The sequence below is a fragment of the Dasypus novemcinctus genome, chromosome 9 (genome assembly GCF_030445035.2).
Source record: "Dasypus novemcinctus isolate mDasNov1 chromosome 9, mDasNov1.1.hap2, whole genome shotgun sequence".
Lineage (NCBI taxonomy): Eukaryota > Metazoa > Chordata > Mammalia > Cingulata > Dasypodidae > Dasypus > Dasypus novemcinctus.
This window is the reverse complement of record NC_080681.1, coordinates 25,439,964-25,465,434: the sequence shown is the minus strand read 5'-3', so window position 1 is coordinate 25,465,434 and position 25,471 is coordinate 25,439,964. Positions and strand designations below refer to the sequence as shown.

The 25,471-nt window shown below is 38.1% G+C and overlaps 1 protein-coding gene across 1 annotated transcript in view; it reads left to right on the top strand.

Moving 5' to 3' along the window:
• The window catches only part of PALMD (palmdelphin), a 49,012-nt gene extending 34,585 nt beyond the window's left edge, over positions 1-14,427 (top strand). The window contains exons 4-8 of the mRNA XM_004471691.5: positions 7,006-7,120; positions 7,243-7,276; positions 7,398-7,511; positions 8,833-9,921; positions 14,065-14,427. Of these exons, the coding sequence (XP_004471748.1) occupies positions 7,006-7,120; positions 7,243-7,276; positions 7,398-7,511; positions 8,833-9,921; positions 14,065-14,108 (1,396 nt within the window). The 3' untranslated portion in view covers positions 14,109-14,427. The remainder of the gene's footprint in view (positions 1-7,005; positions 7,121-7,242; positions 7,277-7,397; positions 7,512-8,832; positions 9,922-14,064) is intronic.
• The last annotated feature ends 11,044 nt before the right edge of the window (positions 14,428-25,471 follow it).

Genomic DNA, 25,471 nt, shown 5'->3' with positions numbered 1-25,471 from the left:
AGGCCCTATAAAGTTATGGACTAGTTAGCATACTAGTTTTAGAAAGTGTAATTTCTTTCACAGACATGAAAATCCTAACTAGTAGAGGTTCAAGAGGAGAGCAACAGCAACGATAGGTGAAATTATCCAGGGACCCAGTTTCCTTCTGTCTTATTGCTTTGCTAGCAACCTCTCTCCCCAAGTGATGCCCTTGGCCGTATGTTCAAAGCTGGTTCACACCACCACGCCTGCATTCCAGTGTAGGAAGGGAAAGATAAGAAGAGGGCAAACAGCTCTATTTTAAGGGTATGACCTGAAAGTTGCAGGGGTCATGTCTGCTAGGACCCTACTGGCCAGAACTTAGTCACATGACCCCATCTAAATGGAAAGGAGACTCGGAAATGTAGTCTATCTCAGGGTAGTCAGAGAGACTCCTAAAACTCAGGGAGTTTTATTACTAAAACGCAGAACAGATCTGGGAGGGAAATTATTGTGTCATCACACCAGGCTAGCATATTCTTTCTGCCAACGTTTATTAAATAGACACTAGCCCCGTAAAAACTATGACAATTCTGAGAATGTTGTAGCACTGCTGCAATTTTCTGTCTAGAAGAGTGTTTTCCAACAAGCTATACTTGCTCTAGAAGTCCCAAAAGAAACGGGCTAGCTTGGGGGTGTCCAACCCTTCCATCAGCTGATCTAAAAGGTGCATCACATGGTGACACAGCCTGGGTCTCAGTGCTGCTGACTCTGGCTATCCCAGAGAAATGGCCATCAGGCATTTCTTTATGTGTAGTCCTGACCTTTACTAAGAGAGCTTGGGCTACCAACGTGCAAGTAATTCAGCTATCTTTCAAAGCATATAGCTAAAAGCCAGTCATAAACTTAATTTCAAATGTAGCATTGGTGACTATATTCAAACTGCAGTATAGTCTGGTTAGAGAAGACAGATTTACATCTAAGACCTAAACCTTCAACTACTTTGAGTGACAATATAATGTCAAGGCAAAAAAAGTCTTACTATAAAGCTTGAGAAGCCCTAGATTCTTTGAAAGAGATTGTCCTAGTGACTTCTACTAAGAACCAAAGTCATACACCAAAAAGGAGGAGGAAGAGGAGGAAGAGGAGGAGAAAGAAATGGAAGAGATGAAAAAGCCTGGACTTGATCCTAGCCAGACTAACTGATCCACTGGACAGAAAAGTTCCCAGTGTAATAGTATGTAATAATATAACCCAAGCAAGGATTAGGGCAGAAATATTGCACTTTTTACACATCTGTGGACCCCAGCTAGGATTTCAATCTTCACCATCTTTATAATCATAGGAAAGAAAAAAATCCTTTACCAGTGCTAAGCAAAATGAATGTTGTTTCTAAGCTCATAAGAATCCATTTTTAAAAGTTGTGTTCCCCCTGTGACTAACTGGAAAGACATTAATTGCTCAGGCTCTGCAGGCAGAGACCTGATTTCGAATTCTCCCCTGCCACAAGGCCACCAGTACGACTCTGGGTTGCTTCCCTTTGTAGGCACCCAGCTTACTCATCCATCAAATGGAACTACAACCAGGCCTCATGGGCGTTGTTATGAGAACTAATTAGACCAGTGCCTGGTATATGTAAATGCTCAATACATGTGAAATGCTGTTATTATAGTTGCTAATGAGTCAGGTGCTGTAAGGTACAATGTAAACCTTTGTGTTTCCCCCTTCTAAATTCCCGTTAGTTTGGCCCCTACCAGCAAACTCCATCTGGTTGTTAGTCCTCATTAATGCCACCGAAAAGTGAGAGTGATAAATGAACCCTTACCAGAAGAAAAATTGCCTTCTGAAATAACCTCTTCTTGCACATCCAGCATTTATGCACTGTCCTTTTCCTTAGACAAAAAAAATTGCATGTTGGAATTGGATTGGGGATATTATCTCTTGATGATTAAGGGAGGTTATTACTAGAACAGTGCATGAAATGAAACTACCTGCTTTCACCTAGGAAGTGCTTGAAAATAAGCCTCTTTTTCCCCAGCAAATAGGTAAGGAGAAGAAAGATTCCAATAATGGATAGCATTACAAATCCTTTTTCATGTACTCTGCTTATCTAAATTGACACATGATGCCTACCCACCATCTCTCAGAAACTGTGAAATGTCCTAACTCATGCATCAGGCCCTGCCTAACAGTCTGCAGGCCACCTAAGAAGGATATTCCTCTTTCTCTGCTGCCTGTTCCTCTCCAAATTGAATCAGCATTTCTAGGAGCTCAATTCCCATTCTGAAAGGCAATACCTTCTAAAAATGGTGATGGCAAGACTTATGGCAATTCTAACCCATCAACTGAAAGATAAACAGGCGAAGGCTAGAATGTTCTCCCCCAGCAACCTCCCAAAAGTTTTCAGAGTAAAAAATTTTTAATTATACATGTAAATATAGATAAATATCTGTATACATGCATGCATATGAATGCACATGCATCCATACATGTGTTTATATATCCACATATATATGCAGATATATGCATATATGTGTGTTTGTATAAATAGACTTAGAGATAGAGATAGAGGGATACAGACAGAGACAGAGATTTCCCTGATACTTCATTTATACATGGTAAATTTTTCTCTCTCCACAAAACTACCTTTGGAAAGGGATCAGATATAAGTCCCTAATTTGTCCTGGATTTATTTTTTGAGCTTGAAGCTAAGTAGCCTCTTAGCTATTAATGGCCACTGAACCAGGAAAAAAGTAGAAGATTAGTTAGATAGAGGATACATAGAGAAAGAGAGAGACTTAGAAAGCAAGTTAATTCAAATAAAAATTTAAAATTAAAAAAAAGTTATTTATTCCATAAATAATAAATTTGGTTTTATAGTATGGCTAAATAAAAAACCTATATTAGAAGGGTAAGAAACAATGAGGAAAAAAGTTTAAAAATCAGAGAGATGGATACAAACAAATCCCTTATAAAGCATTTTTCAAGCACCTGTTCTATACCAGACTTTGTTTTAGGTGCCCAGGGTCTCTCGCTCAATAGCAGCCTCAGCACTATTGACACTTTGGAGCACATAATTCTTTATTACGAGGAACTGTTCTGTGCATTGTAGAATTTTCAGCAGTATCCTTGGCCTCTACTTACTAGATACCAGTAGTACCTCCCAGGTTGTGTCAACCAAAAATATCTCCAGGCATTGTCAAACTGGCCCCATTGAGATCTATTGTGCTGGATATACCAAGGTAGACCCAACTCCCCAGTTGCAATTTTTGTCTCAATTTCCTAAAGAATAGTCAATCCTCAAAATCTTCGGTGCATTATCTAGTGTGGAGATGGCCAGACATCCTGTCTTTACACTGCTGGGCTAACTTAGTGCCTTCTGCTCTGGGTTCTAACCAAACTGCAAAGAGGAGAGTGGGAGGAAGGGATCAGTAGGTGGGGGAGAATGCAGTTCCCTGCTTTCAGTTACCATTTTCTAGGTCTCTCATCACTTCTACTCATCGTTTAGGAAGCTGTTTCAGAATAATAAATCCCAAATATTTATCTCTTAATGATATTTTATTGCCCATATTATACAGAAGATATTAATATTATATAGGAGTATTAAAATAAGAAATTGTGCTTTGCAATCTAGTGGAAATTTTAAGAAAAGCTGTACATCAGTAAGCATCTCTTGTCAGAGATTTGTGATTCTAAGTAATCAGCACCAAGACGTTTCCTTATTATTCTGTTTAACTGAGAATTGGCTAGAACTAAGTCATAAAGAAAAGGAGGGAGTTGTTTGTTCATTTGTGGTTTTCACAAATAGGTCATGATCTGTCATTTGACTCCAGATTAATATCAATGCAACTTTCACCCAGGTGAAAACCTTCAAAAACATTCGTTAACAGTGACTTTCGTGAGGTTAGCAGACTTTTGACCTCATATTCTTATATTATTCAAAAGACATTCATGAGAATCATTATGTCATTACATTTATCCACAGCTCTCTCTACAGAGGAAAACAATTGCAAAAACTAGTACATTTCATAATTCCCTGAGATATCATTGTTCCAGCAAACCAAGAGCTATAATCCTGTGCCCCAAGAATAGACAAGGCCAGAGACAGGAGAAAACTAGCATTTACTGAGTGACCATTCTATCTTTTATTCCTTATTAAAATCTTACCAAGCAGTTAGCATTGACCAGTTCTCTAAGTGTTGAATTCTTGAAATTTTTAATCTACCTCTCACACAGTCTAGGAAATCTCATCCATTCCCAAGACTATAAATGCCACCTCCCAAATTTATATCTGTAAACCCAGACTTTTCTAAGTTCCAGAATTTTATATCCAACCACCTTTTCCGTATTACCACTTGACTGCCCCAAATTTAACACATTTCCAGCCAATCTTCCTACTCTCCCAGATTTCTGTTCAGCCCATTGCAATCCCAGTTTTCCAATTATTTAGGCCACAAACTTTGAGATCATTCTTGACATTTCTTCCTCTTACACCCCACATGTAGCCCATCAACAAATCTTAGCAGCTCCTCCTTTTAAATATATCCAGAGTCTAGCCCCTTCTCACCCTTCTACCAGAAACCACCCTGAATTAAGCCCTCTTTAGCTTTCACTTGGATTATTGCAACTGATCTCCATGCTTGCTCCCTTCAGTCTATTCACAGCACAGCGATCAACTTAATTCTTTAATGTTCATTCTCTGCTCAAAACTCCCAAGGGCTTCCCAAAGCCTTTCCAAGCTACCAGGCCTTGCGTGATCTGGACATCTGCTGCCTTTTCTCCTTCATTTCTCACCTCCACCTCCTTTCTGTCTACTCCAGGACACTTGGCCTCTTTGGTGTCCTCAAGCATGGTCTTACTTCAACCTTGGGAGTTACTCTTCCCTCTCTCCAAAACACACTCCCCCAAAACCCATATGGATCACTCCCTCACCTCCTTCACGTCTCTGCTCAAATGACAGGATCAGAGAAGCCTTCTCTGACTACATGATGCAAATTAGAGGCCCTCTCTCAGCACTCTCATCCCCTCATCTTGCTTTTCCAATAGAAAAATATTTTTCTTCATAAAATCATATATTATATAGATAGAAATTTCTATTTTATGCTATATAATTCATAATTTATATAAGTACTTTTTCTTCACAGATATGTATATATATAAACATATATATTTGTAAATACTTATTATTGCAGGAATTGACAAACTATGGACCCGTCCCTGGCCTGTTTTTAAACAACCCATGAAATGGGAATGGTTTTCACAGTTTTAAACCATGGTTAAAAAAATTTTTTTAAGTTATGCAAAGAAGACCATATGTGGCCCACAAAGCCTAAAATATTCACAAGTTTTTTACAGAAAAAGTTTGCCAGCTTCTATTGTGCTATATTGTATTAATATGCTCCTTCTAGAATATAAATTCCTTGAGGGCAGGAACTTTGTTACTGGTTTGGTTTTTTTTTTTTCCACTGTCATAGCTCCAGCCCATAGAACAACACCTGGTACAAAGTAAATGTTAAATAAAAATTTTTAAATGAATGAAGACAAAGATACTTAATAAGGACTGGTAACTTTTTCCAGGGTTGCACAGAATGTTGACAGATGAACCAAATTCCAACCCAAGTCCATTTGAGCGTACAGCTGGATCCTAAAGCAATGATTTGAACTTCCTTCTTTTCTACCCAATAACCCTTTGCTGTAGACTGCCTCTAACAAGCTTATCAAATTAAGGACAGGGATGAAGGGAGAAAGAGACATAGCATGTTGCAGAAATCCTTTCATAATTACACCATAATAACATTCACATCTGATATCAGCATATTCAATGTGCTATTAAATACGTCATCTCATCTTAGCTTCAACAAATTTCTGTGTAAGAAGATGAGGCAGGTACTATTATTCTCATTGTACATGTTAAAAACTAAGTTTCAAAGAAGTTAAGGAAATTGGTCCTCAGAAGTAATAAATAGCAGAAACAGAATCCACTCCAGATATATTAATTTTAGTAAAGAACTTTCCATCCTTCCTAACTTGGCCAATATATATCTCCACAATTCTGCTGATGGACGAATATGTTACCATGGACATAGAGGAATTTTAATAGAAAGGCAGTCACACATCACTAACTTCTAAGAAACCAGGGGCACAACATTTTCCTTGGAGATTTATGATATGCAAGAAAACCTTCACAGCTATAAAAGCCCACCTAGAAGTAGAACTCAGAAACTGGAGAAATGAGTAGGAGAATGGTCAAAATTACATTTCAGCTTTTATTGATGTAAGATGCGATGCCGCCCCCTGGAGTTAGCTTGAATCTGACATGCCACCGCTGTTACTGGAAGATACTAGCTCAAAATGTTTGTAATAGTCCAATTTCAAATGTCTGTCTCTTTGTCCCTATCAATTCCCTTGTACTTTGTCAGGTCACGTGTTCGAATTTTTTTCCAAAAATGTTCTCTATAAACAGCAGCAATTGAGGCTGCTAACCTAGATTTTGTCCATCTATTCAACTGCTCGCTATCACATGGTTCAAGTCTTAGGAAACTGGAGAAATATCATTGTCAATGTTAGGATATACAGAATTCTTAAGAGTTAAATAGTTATGTTTATCAAGTTTAACAGTTACAATGTTTTCTCCAAATAATCTATATGGCAACCTGTATAAGAAATTTTGGTGAACTACATAAAATCTACAAATGTACCATTCTTCTGGGTTCAACTTTAAGCTTAAATTTCTTTGTCAAAGAAATTGCTCTGTTTCATTTGTAAGTAACTTTAGTAATTTCAAGGAAGAAAACAGGACAAGGGTCAAATGCTTCACCTAAGAATTCCCTTTGTCAAAAAAAACCTTGATATTGTTCAATCAAAGTCATGTGTTAGATATCTTCTGTAATAAGTGTTATGCTTACTGCTCTATTTTACATTCTTTAAAAGTATCTGGCTACTTACACAGCAATATGCCAGGCAAAGTTTATATATGGGAAAGATATATTTGAGATCTTTGCATTTCTACTGTGTTAGGCAATAAAAAGTCTACCTTTACGTTGCCAGACTTGAGAAAGAGATCCAAGATCTTGAAAGGGCCGAACTGCAAATCTCAACCAATGAAGAGTCAATTTTAAGGAAACTAAAATCAATTGAGAAGACAACAGAAGATATAATAAGGGTAAGCACTAATTGATTTTAAAACAATGTTTCCCTCTCAGAGTGAGTTCATAAACTATAATCCCCCAAAGTATAACCGTGTTTAGAATTTATTTAATCATGGAGAATTCTTTTTTCTTATAGTCTGTGAAGGTGGAAAAGGAAGAAACATCAGGAGGTATGTTTTTGAGCAGCCTCTTTTATGTCTAATTCAAATATGTTTTGATAAGCCTACTGAAAGTTTTCCCATTATTGTAAATATATTCTAAATTTATTTTGAATTAATAATAATTTTACAGAGTCAATTGAAGACATCTATGCCAATATCCCTGACCTTCCAAAATCCTACATACCTTCCAAGTTAAGGAAGGAAAGAAATGAAGGACTAGAAGATGATGAACAAAATAGAAAAGGTATATGAGAAATCTGTGCTCAATGGCAGGTCCTCAATTTCAGATTGTTTTTATAATGAAAACATTCTTTTTGGAAAGGATTTCCATAAAACTAATACTTCAATGCCTCTGGAAAAAATGAAGGTTCATATTGGAGCAGAGAGGGAACTTTTGAATTGTAGAGTGGAAAGAGAAGCTACTCTCTCTCTGCAGGCAATAGTCATCCATTCACTCAGTTAAATATTTTAATGAGCATCTACTATCTGTCAGCCACAGTTCTATAACTTAAGAGTGCAGTAATGAATAAAAGAGCAGAAATCCCTGCCATCATGGAGCCAACGTTCTAGGAGAGGAGATAGACAAAAATGATAAATAGATGAAATATATCATGTTAGAGAGCAAAAATGCCAAAGAGAAGAATAGAACAGAGAAGGGAGATAGACGAAGTGTGGGTGAGAGGTACACAATTTCAGTTGGGTGGCCAGGAAAGACCATCCCAAGCTTAGGAAGCTGAATGTTTATCCTTTGGGCTATAGAGGAGGGATGAAATGCAAGTTGGGTTCAAAATGGGAGGTGGAAGAATTACCCATATTATAATTTTGCTCAGAATCCTATCAGCTTTACTGTGCTAGTTAAATTTCCTGCCAAAGTGATCATTCCTGTGTCATGAAGCAGATCTTAGCTTCCCCAAAATCAACCAGCTCTCCCCAGTTCAGCTGTTTCAGTACAGTTGATATTGTTTCATGATTAGCACTTCCTCTACTTGAGGATGGGAATGGAAATAGAAGGAAACAAAAGGCAAAAGGAAAAGCATATGATTCTAGCTTTCTCCCTCCCTCTTCAATACCAGTTAAGCATTTACACTATCTCCCCTTTGTGAAAACTTTTGAACACTTCTCTGTAATTTAAGCAGGCCACTGGCCTGTACACCAAGGATGCAACTCAAAATACACTTTGCTAGTTGTTTTACCTATTGCAATGCAGAGGACAGCACATTCTTCCTTACTGAAACAAAGATCTAATGCAAAAGAGTATGAATATGTTTTGTTAGATTTATTATTCAGAAAGAGAATAACTTTTGATTCCCCAATGAAAATCCTACTATTTGGAGCCATCAGTTGCTTCTCTTCTCTAAGAAACCTTTCTTCTGCAATCCTTCCCATACTTCCTAACATAAAACCCATGTGACTACAGTGTTGGTCATTACCTAATTATTTAATTAATGAATAAAATCAGAAATTAAAAAGACATCTCACAAAAAAGAACAACAAAGGTGTGCTTAAAGTAAACATTAGTTTACAAGATTAAACATTAAATGAAGATCAAATTTGTCTCTCAACAGCTTTGTACGCCATGGAAATTAAAGTTGAAAAAGATTTGAAGACTGGAGAAAGTACAGTCCTATCTTCAATACCTCTCCCATCCAATGACTTTAAAAGTACAGGAATAAAAGTTTACGACGACGGGCAAAAGTCAGTATATGCAGTAACCTCTCATCCCAGTGCAGCACACAATGGCACTGATGACCTGGCCCCGGTTGAGGTAGAGGAACTTTTAAGACAAGCATCAGAGAGAAACTCTAAGTCTCCAACAGAATATCATGAGCCTGTGTATGCCAACCCCTTTTACAGGCCTACAACTCCACAGAGACAGAAGGCAACCACTGGACCAAACTTTCAAGAAAGGATAAAGATTAAAGCTAATGGACTAGGCAATAATGTAAATGAATCCCTACACAAGATGGACAACGGGCTTTCAGAAGAAAAGGGCAATAGTTTCAACCATATCAGACCCATTCGACCAATACCACAACCCCGATCAATGACTCGACAAGCAGAGGAGACACCTCACACTCCACAAAAAAGGTTGATGACTCCTCAGAAAGAATCAAATGAAATGCAGGACAAATATGCGCCCTCTCCAAAGGCAGAACTAAGCCCCGGCCAAGCAAGAGTTGGGAAGTCAGAACCCCAGGGCTCATCACCAACATGCCAGGAGGATGAGGAAGATGTTAGATATAATATTGTTCATTCCCTGCCTTCTGACATGGATGATTCAGAACCTGTAACAATGATTTTCATGGGGTATCAGCAGGCAGAAGATAATGAAGAAGAAAAAAAGCTTCTGACGGGATACGATGGGGTCATCCACGCCGAGCTGGTGGTGATTGATGAGGAGGAGGGTGAAGAAGCTGAGAAGCTGTCCTACCACCCCGTGGGCCCCTATAGTCAGGTTTATCAGCCTGCCAAGCCAACCCCACTTCCTCGAAAGAGGTCAGAAGTTAGTCATCATGAAAATACAAACCACAAATCTCCCCACAAAAATTCCATATCCCTGAAAGAGCAAGAAGAAAACTTAGGCAGTCCTGTCCACCATTCTCAGCTTGAAGTTCAGATAGCAGGAGATGGGACTGAGGATCCATCTTTAACAGGTAATAAAAATGACAAGGCATGCCACTGCTGTTTAGTCATGTGACAGTCTTCTCAGTTATTAATATACCCTCTTGCTTTCAGCCTCTTGACATTTCTGATTACTGCTCATTAGAGTTTATTATCACCATAAGTGATTGTCGCTTCAAAAGACAGAGAATTAAAATCAATTGTTGCCTTATTGGATATTACATTGATTTACCTTATAACTTGAAATTCTTCTTGTCATGTGGCACTGCATGTGAATATATTTGGGTCACTAAAATGTAGTATCATCAATACCATATTTTTCCCACTAGAATCTGATGGTAACTACTTGTTTGTGCCTTATTATTATTTAAAATTCCTACATAACATATTGCCTTAATTTGTTTACAAGAAAAAACAAGAAACAAATTTTATTTTTGGATTGATATTTCATCTACTTTGCTATACCTTGTTTTGCTATACTTTTATAACTTTATTTCCTTAATTTTTCTATATTTTAAAATATAACATTACCTTATATCATCTATAACATTTAACTTTGCATAGTCTTCCTTAGCTTAGCCATTTTTTTCTATTTTCCATATAGTTGTATTTCTCATTCTCTATTATGTTTTTTAGCTAAAACACTGAATAAAAATATCTTTTAAAACTTTAGTCTACAAAAGTAATGGGTCATCAAATTTAAATTTCATGTTATCGCTTTAATATTTCTTATATTTCTTATCATTTTTATCATGTAATAATTCTTATCATTTATAAGAACAAATAAGTACCTGACAAATCAATTATAGTAGGTATATTTACTTTGGCTAAAGACATAAATCAAATTACCCAGACATACATCTCATTAATATTTGAAGGGGCTAATAATTTTAAATGCCTCTAATGGAAAAATTCTCATTAAAAAGCAGTAAGAATTAAGCCCCAACCAATCCAGCAACAACCTGATTATTCTACAGAAGTGTAGCAGTAATACACAATTCACTGAGCCCTTCCTCTTCTATCCACAAACCCACTCTTGGACTACAAATAATACAATAAAACAGACCATTTTCCATTATTTTAACTGGTTAAAGTAGGTATACCTAATTTTAGTTATCTAAAGAATTTCTAGCTTCTTGGGAAATGTTATATATATATATATTGCCTTCTTAAATCAGAGTTGAGTCATGTGTCCCCACAATGTAAACCTGCAGATACTAAAAATTCCTTTCCATTTTGAGAATGAGCTTTGCTTGCTGGTCAAACTTTACACCTTAAATTCATTTTCAAAATAACAGCACAGAAGACTTGGAAAGGAGAAGGCACTGTTTATGGTCAAGAGCAATTCCATTACCCACTATAAAACCTCCTTTCTTTAACTTGGACATTAGCCAGCTCCCCCTGAGCATCCATATTCCTTCTCCCTTAATCTTGTCAACACATTTACTCCCTGGAAAAAGACGGGAAGTGACTAATGTTTCCAGACAACACTAGTTGTAACTCTGAACTAAAATAATGAAAACAGGAAGACCTATTCCAGACAAAGTAACAATACAAAGTTCTATGTTATCAATCAAAGCATCTTACAAACAAAATACTCCAAATTCCCTGCCTTCCATCATGATATTATTTTACATTCCTGTTTTCCAATTCAGCACGTGGATTACAGTGCTGAGGTTTTTTAAAACTGGATTTTAAAAATCAGTGAATTATGTTGACGTATACCCTAAGAGACCATCCATACACATAAAGCATATAGCCACCTATGCACTGAGTTTACAAGTAAGCTGAGCCTCCCCATCCAAAAAAAAATGCTTATTGATATCTGAAAATCTGCCATTTCAGTCATTTCTTTTGTCTGTAGTATAGGACCCCTTAGATACAAATGTTACTGTTAGGTAAAACAATTAACAAATATTAGTCTCTTTTCCCTTAGTATAAAATATGATTATAAAAGCCTTACCTAAGAGCTATTTTTAATTTGGAAAAGACCATGAAGGCAGGAAAAAGATGGAAAAAAGTGAAGCTTGGAGTTCCGAAAGAAAACACTTTTTAGTCAAAACTTTAAAATAACTTAAGACATCACAGAAAAATTAGGTGAAGTTATGTCCATCTGCTAGTATAAATACAGCACAGTCAGATTCTAAGGTGAAGCTCAATGCCCGACACACTTAGCAGGCTTCTACTGGGAACCACTAATCCTTCTATCAACTAGAAGCTGGCTTTCTTTTGTAGTCTTCACCCACCTAATCTTGTACTCCTTCCAGTTCTATTCTCTCACACACACACCCGCCCCCCCGCCCCGTAAAGATGTTGGTAGCATTTCAGGATGAACAGGTGGGCAAACTCAGATCTGGGAGATGCACATCCTATTGGTGCTGAAATTGTCAACCTGTGCAGCCATTAAGAGCCAAGGGCCACTGCGAGCAAGAAGTCAAGCTCTCTTTCACCAAGTTTAACCAACCAAAATTATGTTTCTGAAGTGAGGAGAGGAGGAGGGGTTAAAGAGAAAAACAGAATGGAGAAATGGAAGGAAGAGTGGATGGCCCTGGTTTTTTAGCTGCTACACCTAGGGGCCTTCTCATTAACAACATTTTCTCGCCACACATCTAACCAGAACCCACACCATCTACTTGTGATAGGCTTGAAGAAATGAAAGAAAGGAATGGTAGACTCTAACAAGCCAGAACTTTTGTTTTTGTCCCTTACGAAATGGGACAGTGAGTTATGGGATTACCCCAATCCTGAGGTTGCCCAAACTAAAGGCCTTTTAAGAACGTCGATGAATGTCCACAGTGCCCAGGATGTGCCAGACTTACTGAAACTTGAGGTGAGGAAAAAACATAAGGAAAAGGACTTTTCCCCTGCCTTAAAAGAGACATGTCAAAACTGCCTAAAGAAAGTCTTTGACCCGGCTTTCTTTCTTGGTATGGGAAAGGTAAAGGCCCATGAAATTCAAGAGTAGGAACTTTACAAAACCTTCTACCCACATTTCACCTCCTGCCATGGAATTATCCTCACCTCCCATTTCACTATCCAATATCTCCCAGCAATGGATATCTTCCTCCTTGCTAAAAAGCAAAGGAAATTCTCTTAGCCAGTCTTAAATCGAAGGAAATATTCTAGGCCCTGGCACTAAAAATGATCTTAAGGTCCCACGGGAAATGCTTCTTCACCTCATTTAAATGAAAATAGTGCATGTAAATAGAGTGACAACAAAAGTGATCAGTGTCTTATTACAGTCTTGGATACTGTCCAATGAAGATATCTGTCCCTTCTCATATTTGTGAGAAAGAGCTTCTGAGAGATAGGGTCATTTTCCCTGTTGATAAAAACCTAATACATGGCTGAGAAATGAGAGAACATACATCTCTTCTTTTTATTGAATTTCATTAAACAAAATTGCGCAATCAGTTAAATAGCTGCTTCTTTGGCCAAATTGCAAATGAATGTAATGATGAGTGCTTTGAAAGCATCTTTCAACTTTGGGATATGACTGAGGCAGCTATACCCTGAAGTCCTAAATATTAGGCACAAAATACCAAAACACCAGAGGCATATTATGAATTCTAAATCTACATTTTAAAAAATGCTTTCTACATGCACTGTATCATTAACAATGGCTAATGATAATGATGGTTATCACACAAATATTGACAAATAACTCCAATGCTTAATTATTGGTTCACATTGCTTCATTCATAAAGAAATCTATTTTTGTCATTCTATATTCAGGAGCGAGCCCCTGGGGATAACTAAATTTGATGAGTCAAAATATAATCTAACCATCAAATAGAATTTAAGTACCAAATTCTTTATTTTTTAGTAGTGCCTAGCTCAGAAATATGTACAAAATAGTCATTGACCTATAGGAATGTATCTATAGCTTATAGTGAAATTGCTGCACTAATCCACCAACACTGTATTTGGTCTACTTACTGATTTTTCCAGTCTATAGAAATAGGTTCCTTCTAGTTCTGAACCTGCTTCTGTCCTAAATTAACCATAGCTTATAATTTCTACTATCTTTTTGTGCTACTAAAACAATGCTCACACTATTGGATAAAACCATCTGAGGTATGTTTCAAACTTTCCTGCCTTCTATGAAATGGTCATTTCGAGTGAAAATTAAGGCTTATTTTACAACTTTATTTATTTTCCCCTTTAATTTCCAGCTTTAAGGATGAGAATGGCAAAGCTCGGGAAAAAAGTGATCTGAGAGGTGTACAACTGTATAAACATCCTTTGGTGAAGAACCTAAGAAAAGTTTGCAAATTTCTCTTCTGGATATTTTTGTTTCTTTTTCCTGAAATCCAAAGTATTATGGAATATACCCATGTTGTCATGTGAACAAGCAATAGTCATTATTTGTGAAAAATTCTGAAAAGGTTGGGGTGAAGAAATGCTTGACTTTTCCAGTTACTTGACATGATTCTGGGGGTGGGGGGAGAATCAGCATATTTTTACTGTATTGATACCAAAGCATTTCTAATAAGAGCTTGTTAAAATTAAGAATAAAGTTATTTAAAATAACCTGACTATATTGTATTAACTGGCATTGTAATTTTGCTATTACAAAGATTGAAAGACCAAAGGAAATTACTGCACTTCATCGCAGAAATATGGTGTGACAAGAAAACATGTCACACCAAATCAATAAGGCTTTAAGACAACTACTTCTTCTGAGGACCAATTCAATTGGTTTCGATTCAGTTTGAAGGTAGAGCCTTCAAATTCTGCATACATCCAGAAATTGCATGCAGTGATTATCTTCATATTTTTGTGGCTAGATTTAGATGATATTAATAGTGTACATGGCTTTACAAGAACTGGTACGTTCATTCCTCTTGAATTATCAGCCTTTCTTGCACTCAGTTCATTGAATCAGTGAACCTCAAAGTGTGGTGACAGCTTATGACCAAAGGGCTTCATGCCAATTTCCAATATTCTCAAAGAGCACAAAAATATCTATTTAAAGTTTGCCCGATTGATGTGAACAAATAACAATAGTTGTCTCAGTTTTATTACAAATAAGAATGTGTACAACATGTCGTTCCCAAGTCAATATTCCTATGTGCAAATGTAAATAGCGTCATGTCAACACTCTCTTGTGAGAATTCTAGAAAGTGTTTGATAAATTCAATCCAATTCAGTGAGCATTTACTGAGCATCCACTGTGTTCCATGCACTGCACTAACCATTAGAGACACAAACATGAGTGAGTTAGCAGTGGAAACAAATACATAGACAATCATACAACAATATAAAAGGTGTTCAGTTGCTATGGGAGCAGAGTGAAATGTTCTGCCTCAAAAGCTCCAGGAAAGATTTACAGGTAGGTTACTTTGGGGTTGAATACCAGAGAATTGGCCAGGAAGAAAGATAGGGTAGAAGTCTTTGCTGAGAGCCAAGCCTGCGCATAGTGCAGATATGAGTAAATGTATCTATCTCTATACCTCTGTCTCTCCCCACAGACACACAAAAGGCTCATTATCTCAGTACATGTCTCCCTTTTTCTGTGTGTCATGTGTGTGTGTAGGGGGTGGTATCTCTATTTCTATCACTGTTTCCCTATCTGTACGTATCATTACGTCTCTGTTGCTGGGATTCAGCATCTCTCTATCTCTCTCTCTCTCTCTCTCTCTCTCTCTCTCTATATATATATATATATATATATATATATATATATATATAAGTGTGTGTGTGCCTGTGTGTTGTGTTCTTATGTCTTTTTTTTTAGATTTACTTTTTTTGTTTATTTCTTCCCCTCCTCGAGTTGTCTGCTCTCTGTGTCCATTCGCTGTGTGTTCTTCTGTGACCGCTTCTATCCTTATCAGCAGCACCAGGAATCTGTGTTTCTTTTCGTTGCGTCATCTTGTTATGTCAGCTCTGTGTGTGTGCGGTGCCATTCTTGGGCAGGCTGCACTTTCTTTCACACTGGGTGGCTCTCCTCACGGGATGCACTCCTTGCACATGGGGCTCTGCTATGTGGGGGACACCCCTGCGTGGCAGGGCACTCCTTGCGCGCATCAGCACTGTGCATGGGCCAGCTGCACACGGGTCCAGGAGGCCTGGGGTTTGAACCGCGGACCTCCCATGTGGTAGGCGGATGCCCTAATCCATTGGGCCAAGTCTGCTTCCCCCATGTCTTTTTGTCTCTCTGTCTCTCTCTGTCCACCTTCTCCCCTTGCTCTATCTTGCTGGTTCACTCCACTTACTCTTCCTCCCCAAAACTGGGACTCCAAGGACTTGGGAGGGGCTAGGTTATCAGTGGGCATTACTCTGGCCATTACCCTTTACAGCCATCTTCAGGCTTTTGCTCTTTGGTGAGGCATCGAGGGAATAAGTCACTAGCTCTCTAGAAAAGGCCAGGGAAGCTCAAGTGTACTCTTCTTCAAGAAAGGAGAGTCAGAATTCACTCAAGTCCCTCCAAAACATCTCCCAATGGTTCAATCTTTGTCTTCTCTAGTGTGGAGAACTACTTCTGACTCATCCTTCCAAATCTTGGTTGTTTTATACTGACCTGTGGGTTGTTGTGGGGGGTGTTTTAAGCTTAAATTCCAAGCATATAACATCTCTGTTCTCTGGTCCTCAGCTGATGATTCTTCCTAAAACAAAAACAGCCTCTCCTCTCCTGGCCCAAATGGTGGAGCCAGGGTGAAATCTTACCTTGTTCGAAGCAATCTATCAGCCCAAGATCTGGTGCTAGTGATACTTCTAATAAGAGTAAAAAGGAGGAGCAGGTAGGTCTGTGTCATTGAAGGCCTGCTTCCCATGTACAAGGTTCCAGGTTCAATCCCTGGGCCCTGCCTTAAAAAAAAAAATGAGTAAAAGGACAGTATCCCCCCCAATATGGAAAATATTTGTTGAATTATATTAAATTAACTCTATTCAAAACTTTTGACCTACAACAGCACCACATTTATAAGGATGCATACCTGTCAGTCAAAAGAAAGAGATAATGTCCAAAGGACTCTATTGACATCAACAACTGCTGCTTTATGACTTTATACTCACATTGCTTTACTTTTTTCTTGGTCATACAAGTGCGGAATCTTAAATGTAATTAATTCCATGATCAAGCAAAACCCAGCACTTCCTCTTATCCCTCTCATCTTCCCCTTCCCTTCATTCCCTCTGTATAAAATATTACATTTATATTTTTCTCCACTATTAGTAAATTCCTTTAAAGGAAAATACTGCCTTATTTCTGCGTACCAACCTGAGGGTCTTTCACACTGTCTACCACAAAATAGATGTTTAATAAATGTCTACCACAATAACAAATAGCACCAGATGTCTGCATCCCCCAAATATACTTTCTTCATCAGCAACATGATACCTTCTGATCCTGTACCCTCACCCACCATCAACTGATAGACTCTGGGTCATTTGGAAATTGGAGTGGGATTGTGAATTGACATTTTCCAGTCACACAAAGCCAACAACACCTTAGTCAGCTATCCAAATATCTCATCCCAAAGATGTAGTCCACTTGTCATTCATTGCCTTGATCTGACTTTGCTTCTTGTTACAGAATTATGTCCACCCTGCTTTTCATAGTTAAATGACACCACTAACTACTGCTATGCCCAAACCTATCACCCCCATTGGCACTACAAAACCCAATTGCATGATATTATTTCCCAATGTCAACGCTGGCCTACAGAAGACAGCCACTGAGCGTCTCAAAGATGTGAATTCTCCCTCACCATTGCTTTAATGAAGGGAGCGTCCTTTAAACCATGGTGAAAGGTCCCTGGTCACATATTTTATAAACCCTTCTAACATTCCCACTTTCTTGAGACTTTTGACCCTTTCTTCAATCATCGGCTAAGGTAGTTCCAAAATTCCCCCTAGTTTACTGCAGACCATTGTTGTGTCAAACTGCAGGAAATATAATAGCATCACATTAAGACCACCTCCGGGTGTTCTTACTAGAATGTTAAAACCTGGTTTGTAGGAAAATACTTCCATGCCAAAAAATTCTTTTCCACTCTGTCTTATTATATTACCCTCCATGCAACATCCTTAAGAACCATTTCCATACATGCTCCCCTGGATCTTGACAGTAAATATGACCCAGATCCCGCAAGTCTTTCAGTTTACAGTCTGTTTTCTCCTGGGACAGAAAATGAATTTCCTGCTGGGGTTATGATGAGATCTGATCTTAGCTATTAGTCTGGTGGTAATGAGAGGTGAAAGAACCCGATCCTGAGGTGGAAAATTATGAACCAGTGATGCATCAACCTCAGATGAGTTATTGGGGAGGACTGCTTCTGCTGACCCAGAATGTTCTGAGAAATCTGAAGGTTCAAATTCCTAAGGTTCATTCACATAGATGTCCCAATCTCAGGCCCAAGGGCCCCACAGAGTCATGACTCTGACTTTAGCATAAGAGACCTGTCAAACCTACATATTCCTTTTTAGGCTCTGCTACCTTTATGATTAAAACATGGGTCTTATTTTCGGCACAGTGTGCTCTCTGGCTGCAGGAAACATCAGTTGCCATGGAGCCTGTCTAGCTTTCCAGTTGACATTGACTGACCTGAGCTTAATTCTTTTTCCTCAAGACTTCTAAGGTAATTAACTTTTTAAAAAAATAAAATAACACCAGCCAACTTCCCAGTCCAACAATACACGCCCCAAGTGCAGAGCTGCTGCATAACCAAACTCTATAAACCCAAAGTTTTTCATCTGTACCTCATCTCCACACACTAAAGATTGTGTTGAATGTGTAGATAATTTGGGAAGTGCTGCCATTTAACAACATCCATGAGCATGAGCTATTTTTTTCCCAATCATTTGGATCTCTAATTTCTTTTAAGCATGCTTTGCAGTTTTTGGTGTACATGTCTTGCACTTCTTTTGTTAAGTTTATTCCTGTTTTATTCATTTTGATGCTGTCATGAGTGGAATTATTTACTGCATTTTCAAATTTTTCATTGCGAGTGTTTAGAAATGCAATTGATTTTTGTATCTTGCTCCATATCCTGAAAACTTGCTAAAATCATTTATTCTCGCAGTTGTATAGTAGATCCTTAGGATTTTCTATATACTAGATCGTGTCTGAAAATACAGTTTTACTTATCCTTTCTGATCTAAATAACTTTTATTCCATTTTCTTGCCTTATTTTTCTGGCTATTATCTTCCAGTACAGTGTTAAAGTGAAGTGCAAGAACTGACATCATTGTCTTTTGTCCGATAGTAGAGGGAAAGATTCAGTGTTTCATCAGTAAGCATGATGTTAGCGGTAGGTTTTTATGTAGGTGGTCTTAACATATTGAGGAAATCCCCTTCCATTCTATACTTGTTGAGTGTTTTTATTATGAATGGGTGATTCTCACTAATTCTATCAACTTTTCCTCCATGTGATTTTTAAGTCTGTTATGAGGCACATACATATTTCTGATTTCCTCATATGATGAATTAACACATCATTGAGAAGTGTTTCTCTTTATCTCTGGCAATATTTTTGCCTGGAAATGATTTTTTCTGATATAAATACAGCCATTTCAGCCTTTTCATGCTTACTATTGTATAGCATACCCTTTTCCATCCATTTATTTTCAAACTGTCTGTCTTTATATTTAAGTCACATCCCTCAGGGACAGCATATAGTTTAGTTATATATTTTGCCCATTCTGACAATCTTCACCTATTAATTGGAGTATTTTATCCACTAGTATTTAAGTATTAGTTGATATTGTTGAGTTTTTTCCACCACTTCACTATTAGTCTCTATTTGTCCTCTCTGGGTTTTGTGCCCTTATTTTTCCTTTTCTGTATATAAATATTTTTATAATTTCATGTTAATTTTTATTAGAATATTTCTATTTCTTACAGTTTTTGCTCTAGGATTACAGTACACATCCTAAACTTTTCACACTTTTACTTAGAATTAACATTGTACCACTTTATAAAAAATGTAGGCACCTTGCAAACATACAGGTCCATTACCTTTCCTCAGCCTATATGCTACAATTATGGTGTATATGACAACGTCACATATTATAAACCTGACAAAATAGAGTGGGTTTGGTTTCTTCTTCTCCTTCTTCTTTTTGCTTCAAACAAAAATATAGATTATCAAGAATTTAACTCAAAAAGGCAAAAAAATGTTTTCATATTTACTCATATATTGACCTCTTCCCATATTTTTGGTAAAGGTTTTATCAGTATTTGCTATTGCCAGGGTGCTCTTCATTTCTGAGTCTCTATGCTCCCTCTAATGCCATTTCTCTTCCACCTGAGAACTTTCCTTTGCATTTCTTGAAGTGTAGGTCTGTGAGTATCAAATTGTCTTAGATGCCCTTTATCTGAAAAATCTTTATTTGACTTCATTTTTGAAAGATATTTTTCTGCATATAGAATTTTTTATTGACTTTTATTCTTTTAGCATTTAAAAAATGCTGTTGCACTCTCTTCTGTCTCCATATATTTCTATGAGATGTCAGATGTTCATCTAATCATTGTTCTCCTATGTGGTATATTTTTGGTTTTCTCTTTCTCCTTTCAAGATCTACTTAGGACAGTGCAACCCACCCACCTCACCCTTTCTTCCTCATTGACCAGCACTGCCCAACCCAATAGCATCACTGCACCACTGTCCTCTGGAGACTTCCAGACATCATAGGCAGGGCTGACAGGTCAGGAGTTTGGTGCCCTGCCAGCAGACCCTACTATGGAATTTATGCTCCCCAGTGTGAAGAGCTGAACTCAGTTGTGGTTTCCCTACACATGGTTCTTCTGCCCATTTTATTTGAACCTGTAAATAGTACTATAGTTGATAGGTTTACGTCCAAGAGACTTCAATCTTTGGGCTATCCATGTGCCAGTTGGACCCTGAATCTCAACAAAGTTGCAGCACCTACTCTCTAGTTCACTGGACTCACCAAGACAATTAACAAGGAGATGATGATGAACAATGACCATCCCATGGAACAGGATCTACAGCTGCAAGCAAGATAATCCCATCCATCTGCCCCATGGGATCTAAGCCCCCTCTCAATTAGAGGCAGAGTGGGCATCACCATCCCTGAACCCTCAGGATCAGAGAATGAGCAATGGACTAGAGTAGACTTACTGTGACTCTGCCATAGACTTATTGTTATTCTAGCAATGGAAGAACTTTTGCCACTGATGTAGAGGTAGTGACCACTGGAGGTTCTGAGGGGAGGTAGAGGAAAAAATAGGTGTAATATGGGTGCATTTTGGGGACATTGGAATTCTCCTGAATGACATTGCAATGACAGATATAGGTCTTTATATATCTTGCCATAACTTACAAAATTGTGCAGGAGAAAGTTTAAACTATAATGTAAACTATAATGCACACTTAGTGACAATGCTCCAATATGAGTTCATCAATTGTAACAAATGTACCACACTAACAAAGGATGTTGTTAATATGGGAAAGTGTGGGAGGAGTATGGAGTGGGGCATATGGGAGTCCCCTACATTTTTATGCAACATTTATGTAGTCTAAGTTTCTTTTTTAAAGTTTTAAGAAAAGTATATTAAAAAATAGGTTAATAAATAAATAAAAGGGATAATCTCAAAAAAAAAAAAAAAGATTTACTTTGTCTATTTTGTTCTCAAGGGTTTGAGTAACATTTCCCTAGGAACCACTGTGTTTGTGATTTTCCTGCTTGGGATATTTTCCTGCATCATGAATCAGTAGAGTTATATCTTAAACAAATTTGGAGATTTTCATCTATAATAAGTAGCCATTATTTCTTCAAATTCTCCTCTCCTTCTGAGATAATACCAAAAGATTCTATTACTTAAAAATTCTCTGAGGACCTATTCAATTCTTTTCCAAATTTTTTTTTCTTCTATTCAAGTTGGCTAATTTCATTGGTCTATCTTAAAGTACACTCTTTTCTTCTGTCATTTCTAATCAGATAGTAACTCTAACCGCTGACCTCAGTATTTCAATTCCCATATGATTCTTTTGTGTGGGTTCTATTTTACTGCATCTTTTCATTTATCACAAATATATTTTACTCACAAATATATATACTCACAAATAAATAACTCACAAATATTCTTTTACTCATTGAGGATGATTATAATAGCTGCTTTAAAATCTTTATCTCCTGGGAAGCAAACTTGGCCCAATGGATAGGGTGTCTGCCTACCACATGGGAGGTCCACGGTTCAAACCCCCGGCCTCCTTGACCCGTGTGGAGCTGGCCCATGCGCAGTGCTGACGTGCACAGGGAGTGCTCTGCCACGCAGGGGTGTTCCCCGCATAGGGGAGCCCCACACACAATGAGTGTACCCCATAAGGAGAGCCGCCCAACCCAAAAAAAAGTGCATCCTGCCCAAGAATGGCGCCACACACACAGAGAGCTGATACAACAAGATGATGCAACAAAAAAGAAACAGATTCTGGTGCCATTGATAAGGATAGACGTGGTCACAGAAGAACACACAGAGAGCAGACAACTGGGGGAAGGGGGAGAAGGGGAGAGAAATAAATAAATAAATCTAAAAAAAAAGAAATCCTTATCTCCTGTCTCTACCAGCTGAGAAACCTCTAAAGTTGGTTTCAACTGATTGTCCTTCTTTAGAACAAGGGTTTGCAAACTATGATCCACAGGCCAAATTTTTTCTTTTAAGGATTATTTTCTTCTTAAAGATTATGCTACAGAGACTATATGCAGACTAGGAAACCTAAAATATTTGCTATATGGCCCTTCATAGAAAAAGTTTGCCAACTCCAGCTTTACAAAATCAGTAAGAGTGTCCTACTTCTTCTCACATCAGGTAATTTTGGATAGTCATCTGTATATTATAAAATATTAAGTTATAAAGACTCCAAATTGTCTTATTTTTCTTCCAATGGGTGTTATTTCTTTTGTTTTAGCAAGCACTTAACTGGGTTGTACTGCTATCATGGTTGGGAGCTATTTACCCCAGAAAAACATATTCTTAAACTTAATCTATTGCTGTGAGAATGAACCTTTGTAAATAGGATCTTTTGATGAGTTTAGTTCAGGTAAGTGTGGCCCAGGATGGGTTTTAATCCTATTACCGAAAGACTTTTAGGGAAGGTCACAATGAGAGGGAAAAAGCCTGAAAAGGAGCATCCAGAAGATGAAAATCAACAGAACACAGAAGAGAAGGGAGAGGCCGGAGAGGCTGCCATGTGCGTTGCAGGACCAGACCAGGAACCCAGCTCACGGGCAGCCAGCCCCAGAACATCAGTCTTCAGGCAGATAGCATTGCTGTGGTGATCCTTTGATTTAGACTTCTCCTAGCTTCAAAACTATGAGAGAGAAAAAAAATCCCCTTCTTTAAGCCCAACCATCCATTGTATGGTATTTGCTTTAGCAACAAGGAAACTAAAGCAACTGCAAACTCTGTTTCTTGTGTGGCAACTCCAATCTCCATTCAATTTTTGTGTTGGTTGAACTGCTTTGTGTCTTCTCCATGGATGTATGACTCACGAGGTCAGTCAGATATGTGGACAAACAGGATTTGGGATTCTCTCTCTAACTTTCTTCTTTAAGACTGTAGTTGCTCCATCCTCAGCCCCCTGGTTTGCTATGTCAGAAATCCTACAGTTTTCCCACTGGTTCCCCTGCTACCCTGCATCACACTGACGGCAACTGCTCTGAAGCTAAAAGCAATAAAAACAGGTCCACAGGAAGGAGGAATACAGTAAGAATCAGAGTGGACTTAATGATATTCTATTCATGAACTATTGTGGTTAATAATCGAGAAAATGTGGCACTGATGTGGAAAAAGTGGCCATGGTGGCTGCTGGGTGCGGGGAATGGGAGGAAGAGAAGAGATGTGGAGGCATTCTCGGGACTTGGAGTTATCCTGGGTGGTGCCCCAGGGACAACTGCCGGATGTTGTATGTCTTCCCATGGCCCAGTGGATGGAACGTGGGAAAGTGTGGGCTATGGTGTGGAACACGGGACGTGGGGTGCAGCAATGCCAGGAGATGTACTCACCAGATACAATGGATGTGACATGATGATGGGGGAGAGTGTTACTGTGGGGGAATGGTGGGGTGGTGGTGGTGGGGGTGAATGGGGACCTCATATTTTTTTTTAATGTAATATCTTTTTAAAAAATGAATAAATTGAGTAGAATTTGGAAAAACAAAAACAAAAACAGGGGACTGATCCCATGCAACCGGCCTCCTCTGAGTGAGGACTCACCAGAGTCTTTCTACTTTTATTAACTCTCTGGGACCTTCAAGTAGCTGCTCTTTGAATTTTATGGTAGAGAACCCTTTTCTGGAGAGGGGTCAGGCTAGGAGGATCTGACTCAACCATTATTGTCAGTGAACAACACATATTTAGAATTTATGGTTTAGGAAGATCTCACCTCATGTGTATTGATCACAATATATCAGTGTCTAATTGGGAATCAAGAAATTTGTTTAGGTTCTCAAAGGAAACCCAGAGCCCAAAACAATTTATTTGCATATGCATAAGATATCATATAAGGAAGATATATTTCTTAAGTATGCTCTAGGAACTTTCTCTCTCCTAAACCAGATGTAAGTCCAGGCATAATTTAAAATCACATTAACTTTTTGACAACAAAATAAGAAATTAATCTGATAATAAGTCTATGATCAGTAAAACCCCCAGAACTCTTTCACCCAAACATATAATTCAGTAACAGAAATAAGACAAATGTTCTTATAAAATAAAAAAGATACAAGTTTCATATGCAAAAATTATTAAAACCTAACACTGAAATCAAATGCCAAAGAACATGATGCCTGCAGGTTTTTAAATATTGCTTGACGTTTCTGAGATGTAATTGCATAAACAATGCATCTTTTGCAGGAATCACCTCATTCAGTCCTCACAAGTGTCCTATGAAATGGGCTTTACAGATATCAGAATAAGGCTCAGAGAAGAAAGTGACTTGCCCAAAGATGTACAGCTTATAAATGAACAAGCAAATAACATGCTTTTATTTATGAATGAGCTGCCTCCCATGCAAGGATGGTCAGGATAAAGAGAAACCCACATCCGAAGGCTCCAAGTAGACGCAAGAACTTGATGAATTAGCTTTCCCCAGGAAGAGAGGCACAGGGACAGTATTCTGGGTAGATGACCATGAGTGACCTGGATGCACAGATAAATCTGGTGGAGGTTGAGAAAATAGGAAAGACACAAGAGGTGGGTAAGAAGAGTGTGCATCCTAATCTGATTTGAAAGGAGCTTAAAAGAACCCATTCTTTCATTCCCATCTATAATGGATTATCATGAACAAGGGCCTTTGTTCTTTTTTTTCCTGTTTCACCACAGTACGCAGATGAATAGAATTAAATCCAAAAGAGGTAGGTGCCCTAGAGCTTCCTAGTTGGCATCTGCTGCGAGTGTCTTTTCCCACTGCATCCTGACCAGCGGCAGGATGTGGAAGGGATGAGGTATCACTTAACACACATCGGATCCTAATCAACATTGGAAGAAGACATAATTTGGAAGAGTTTTTAAATCCTGACTTTAAAAAACCAAGTAAGTACTAAAGTGAACTTGAGTCATTTATTTCCTAACTTATTCTATGCCCTTGAGCTTGATTTCTATAGCCCAAAAAACAGT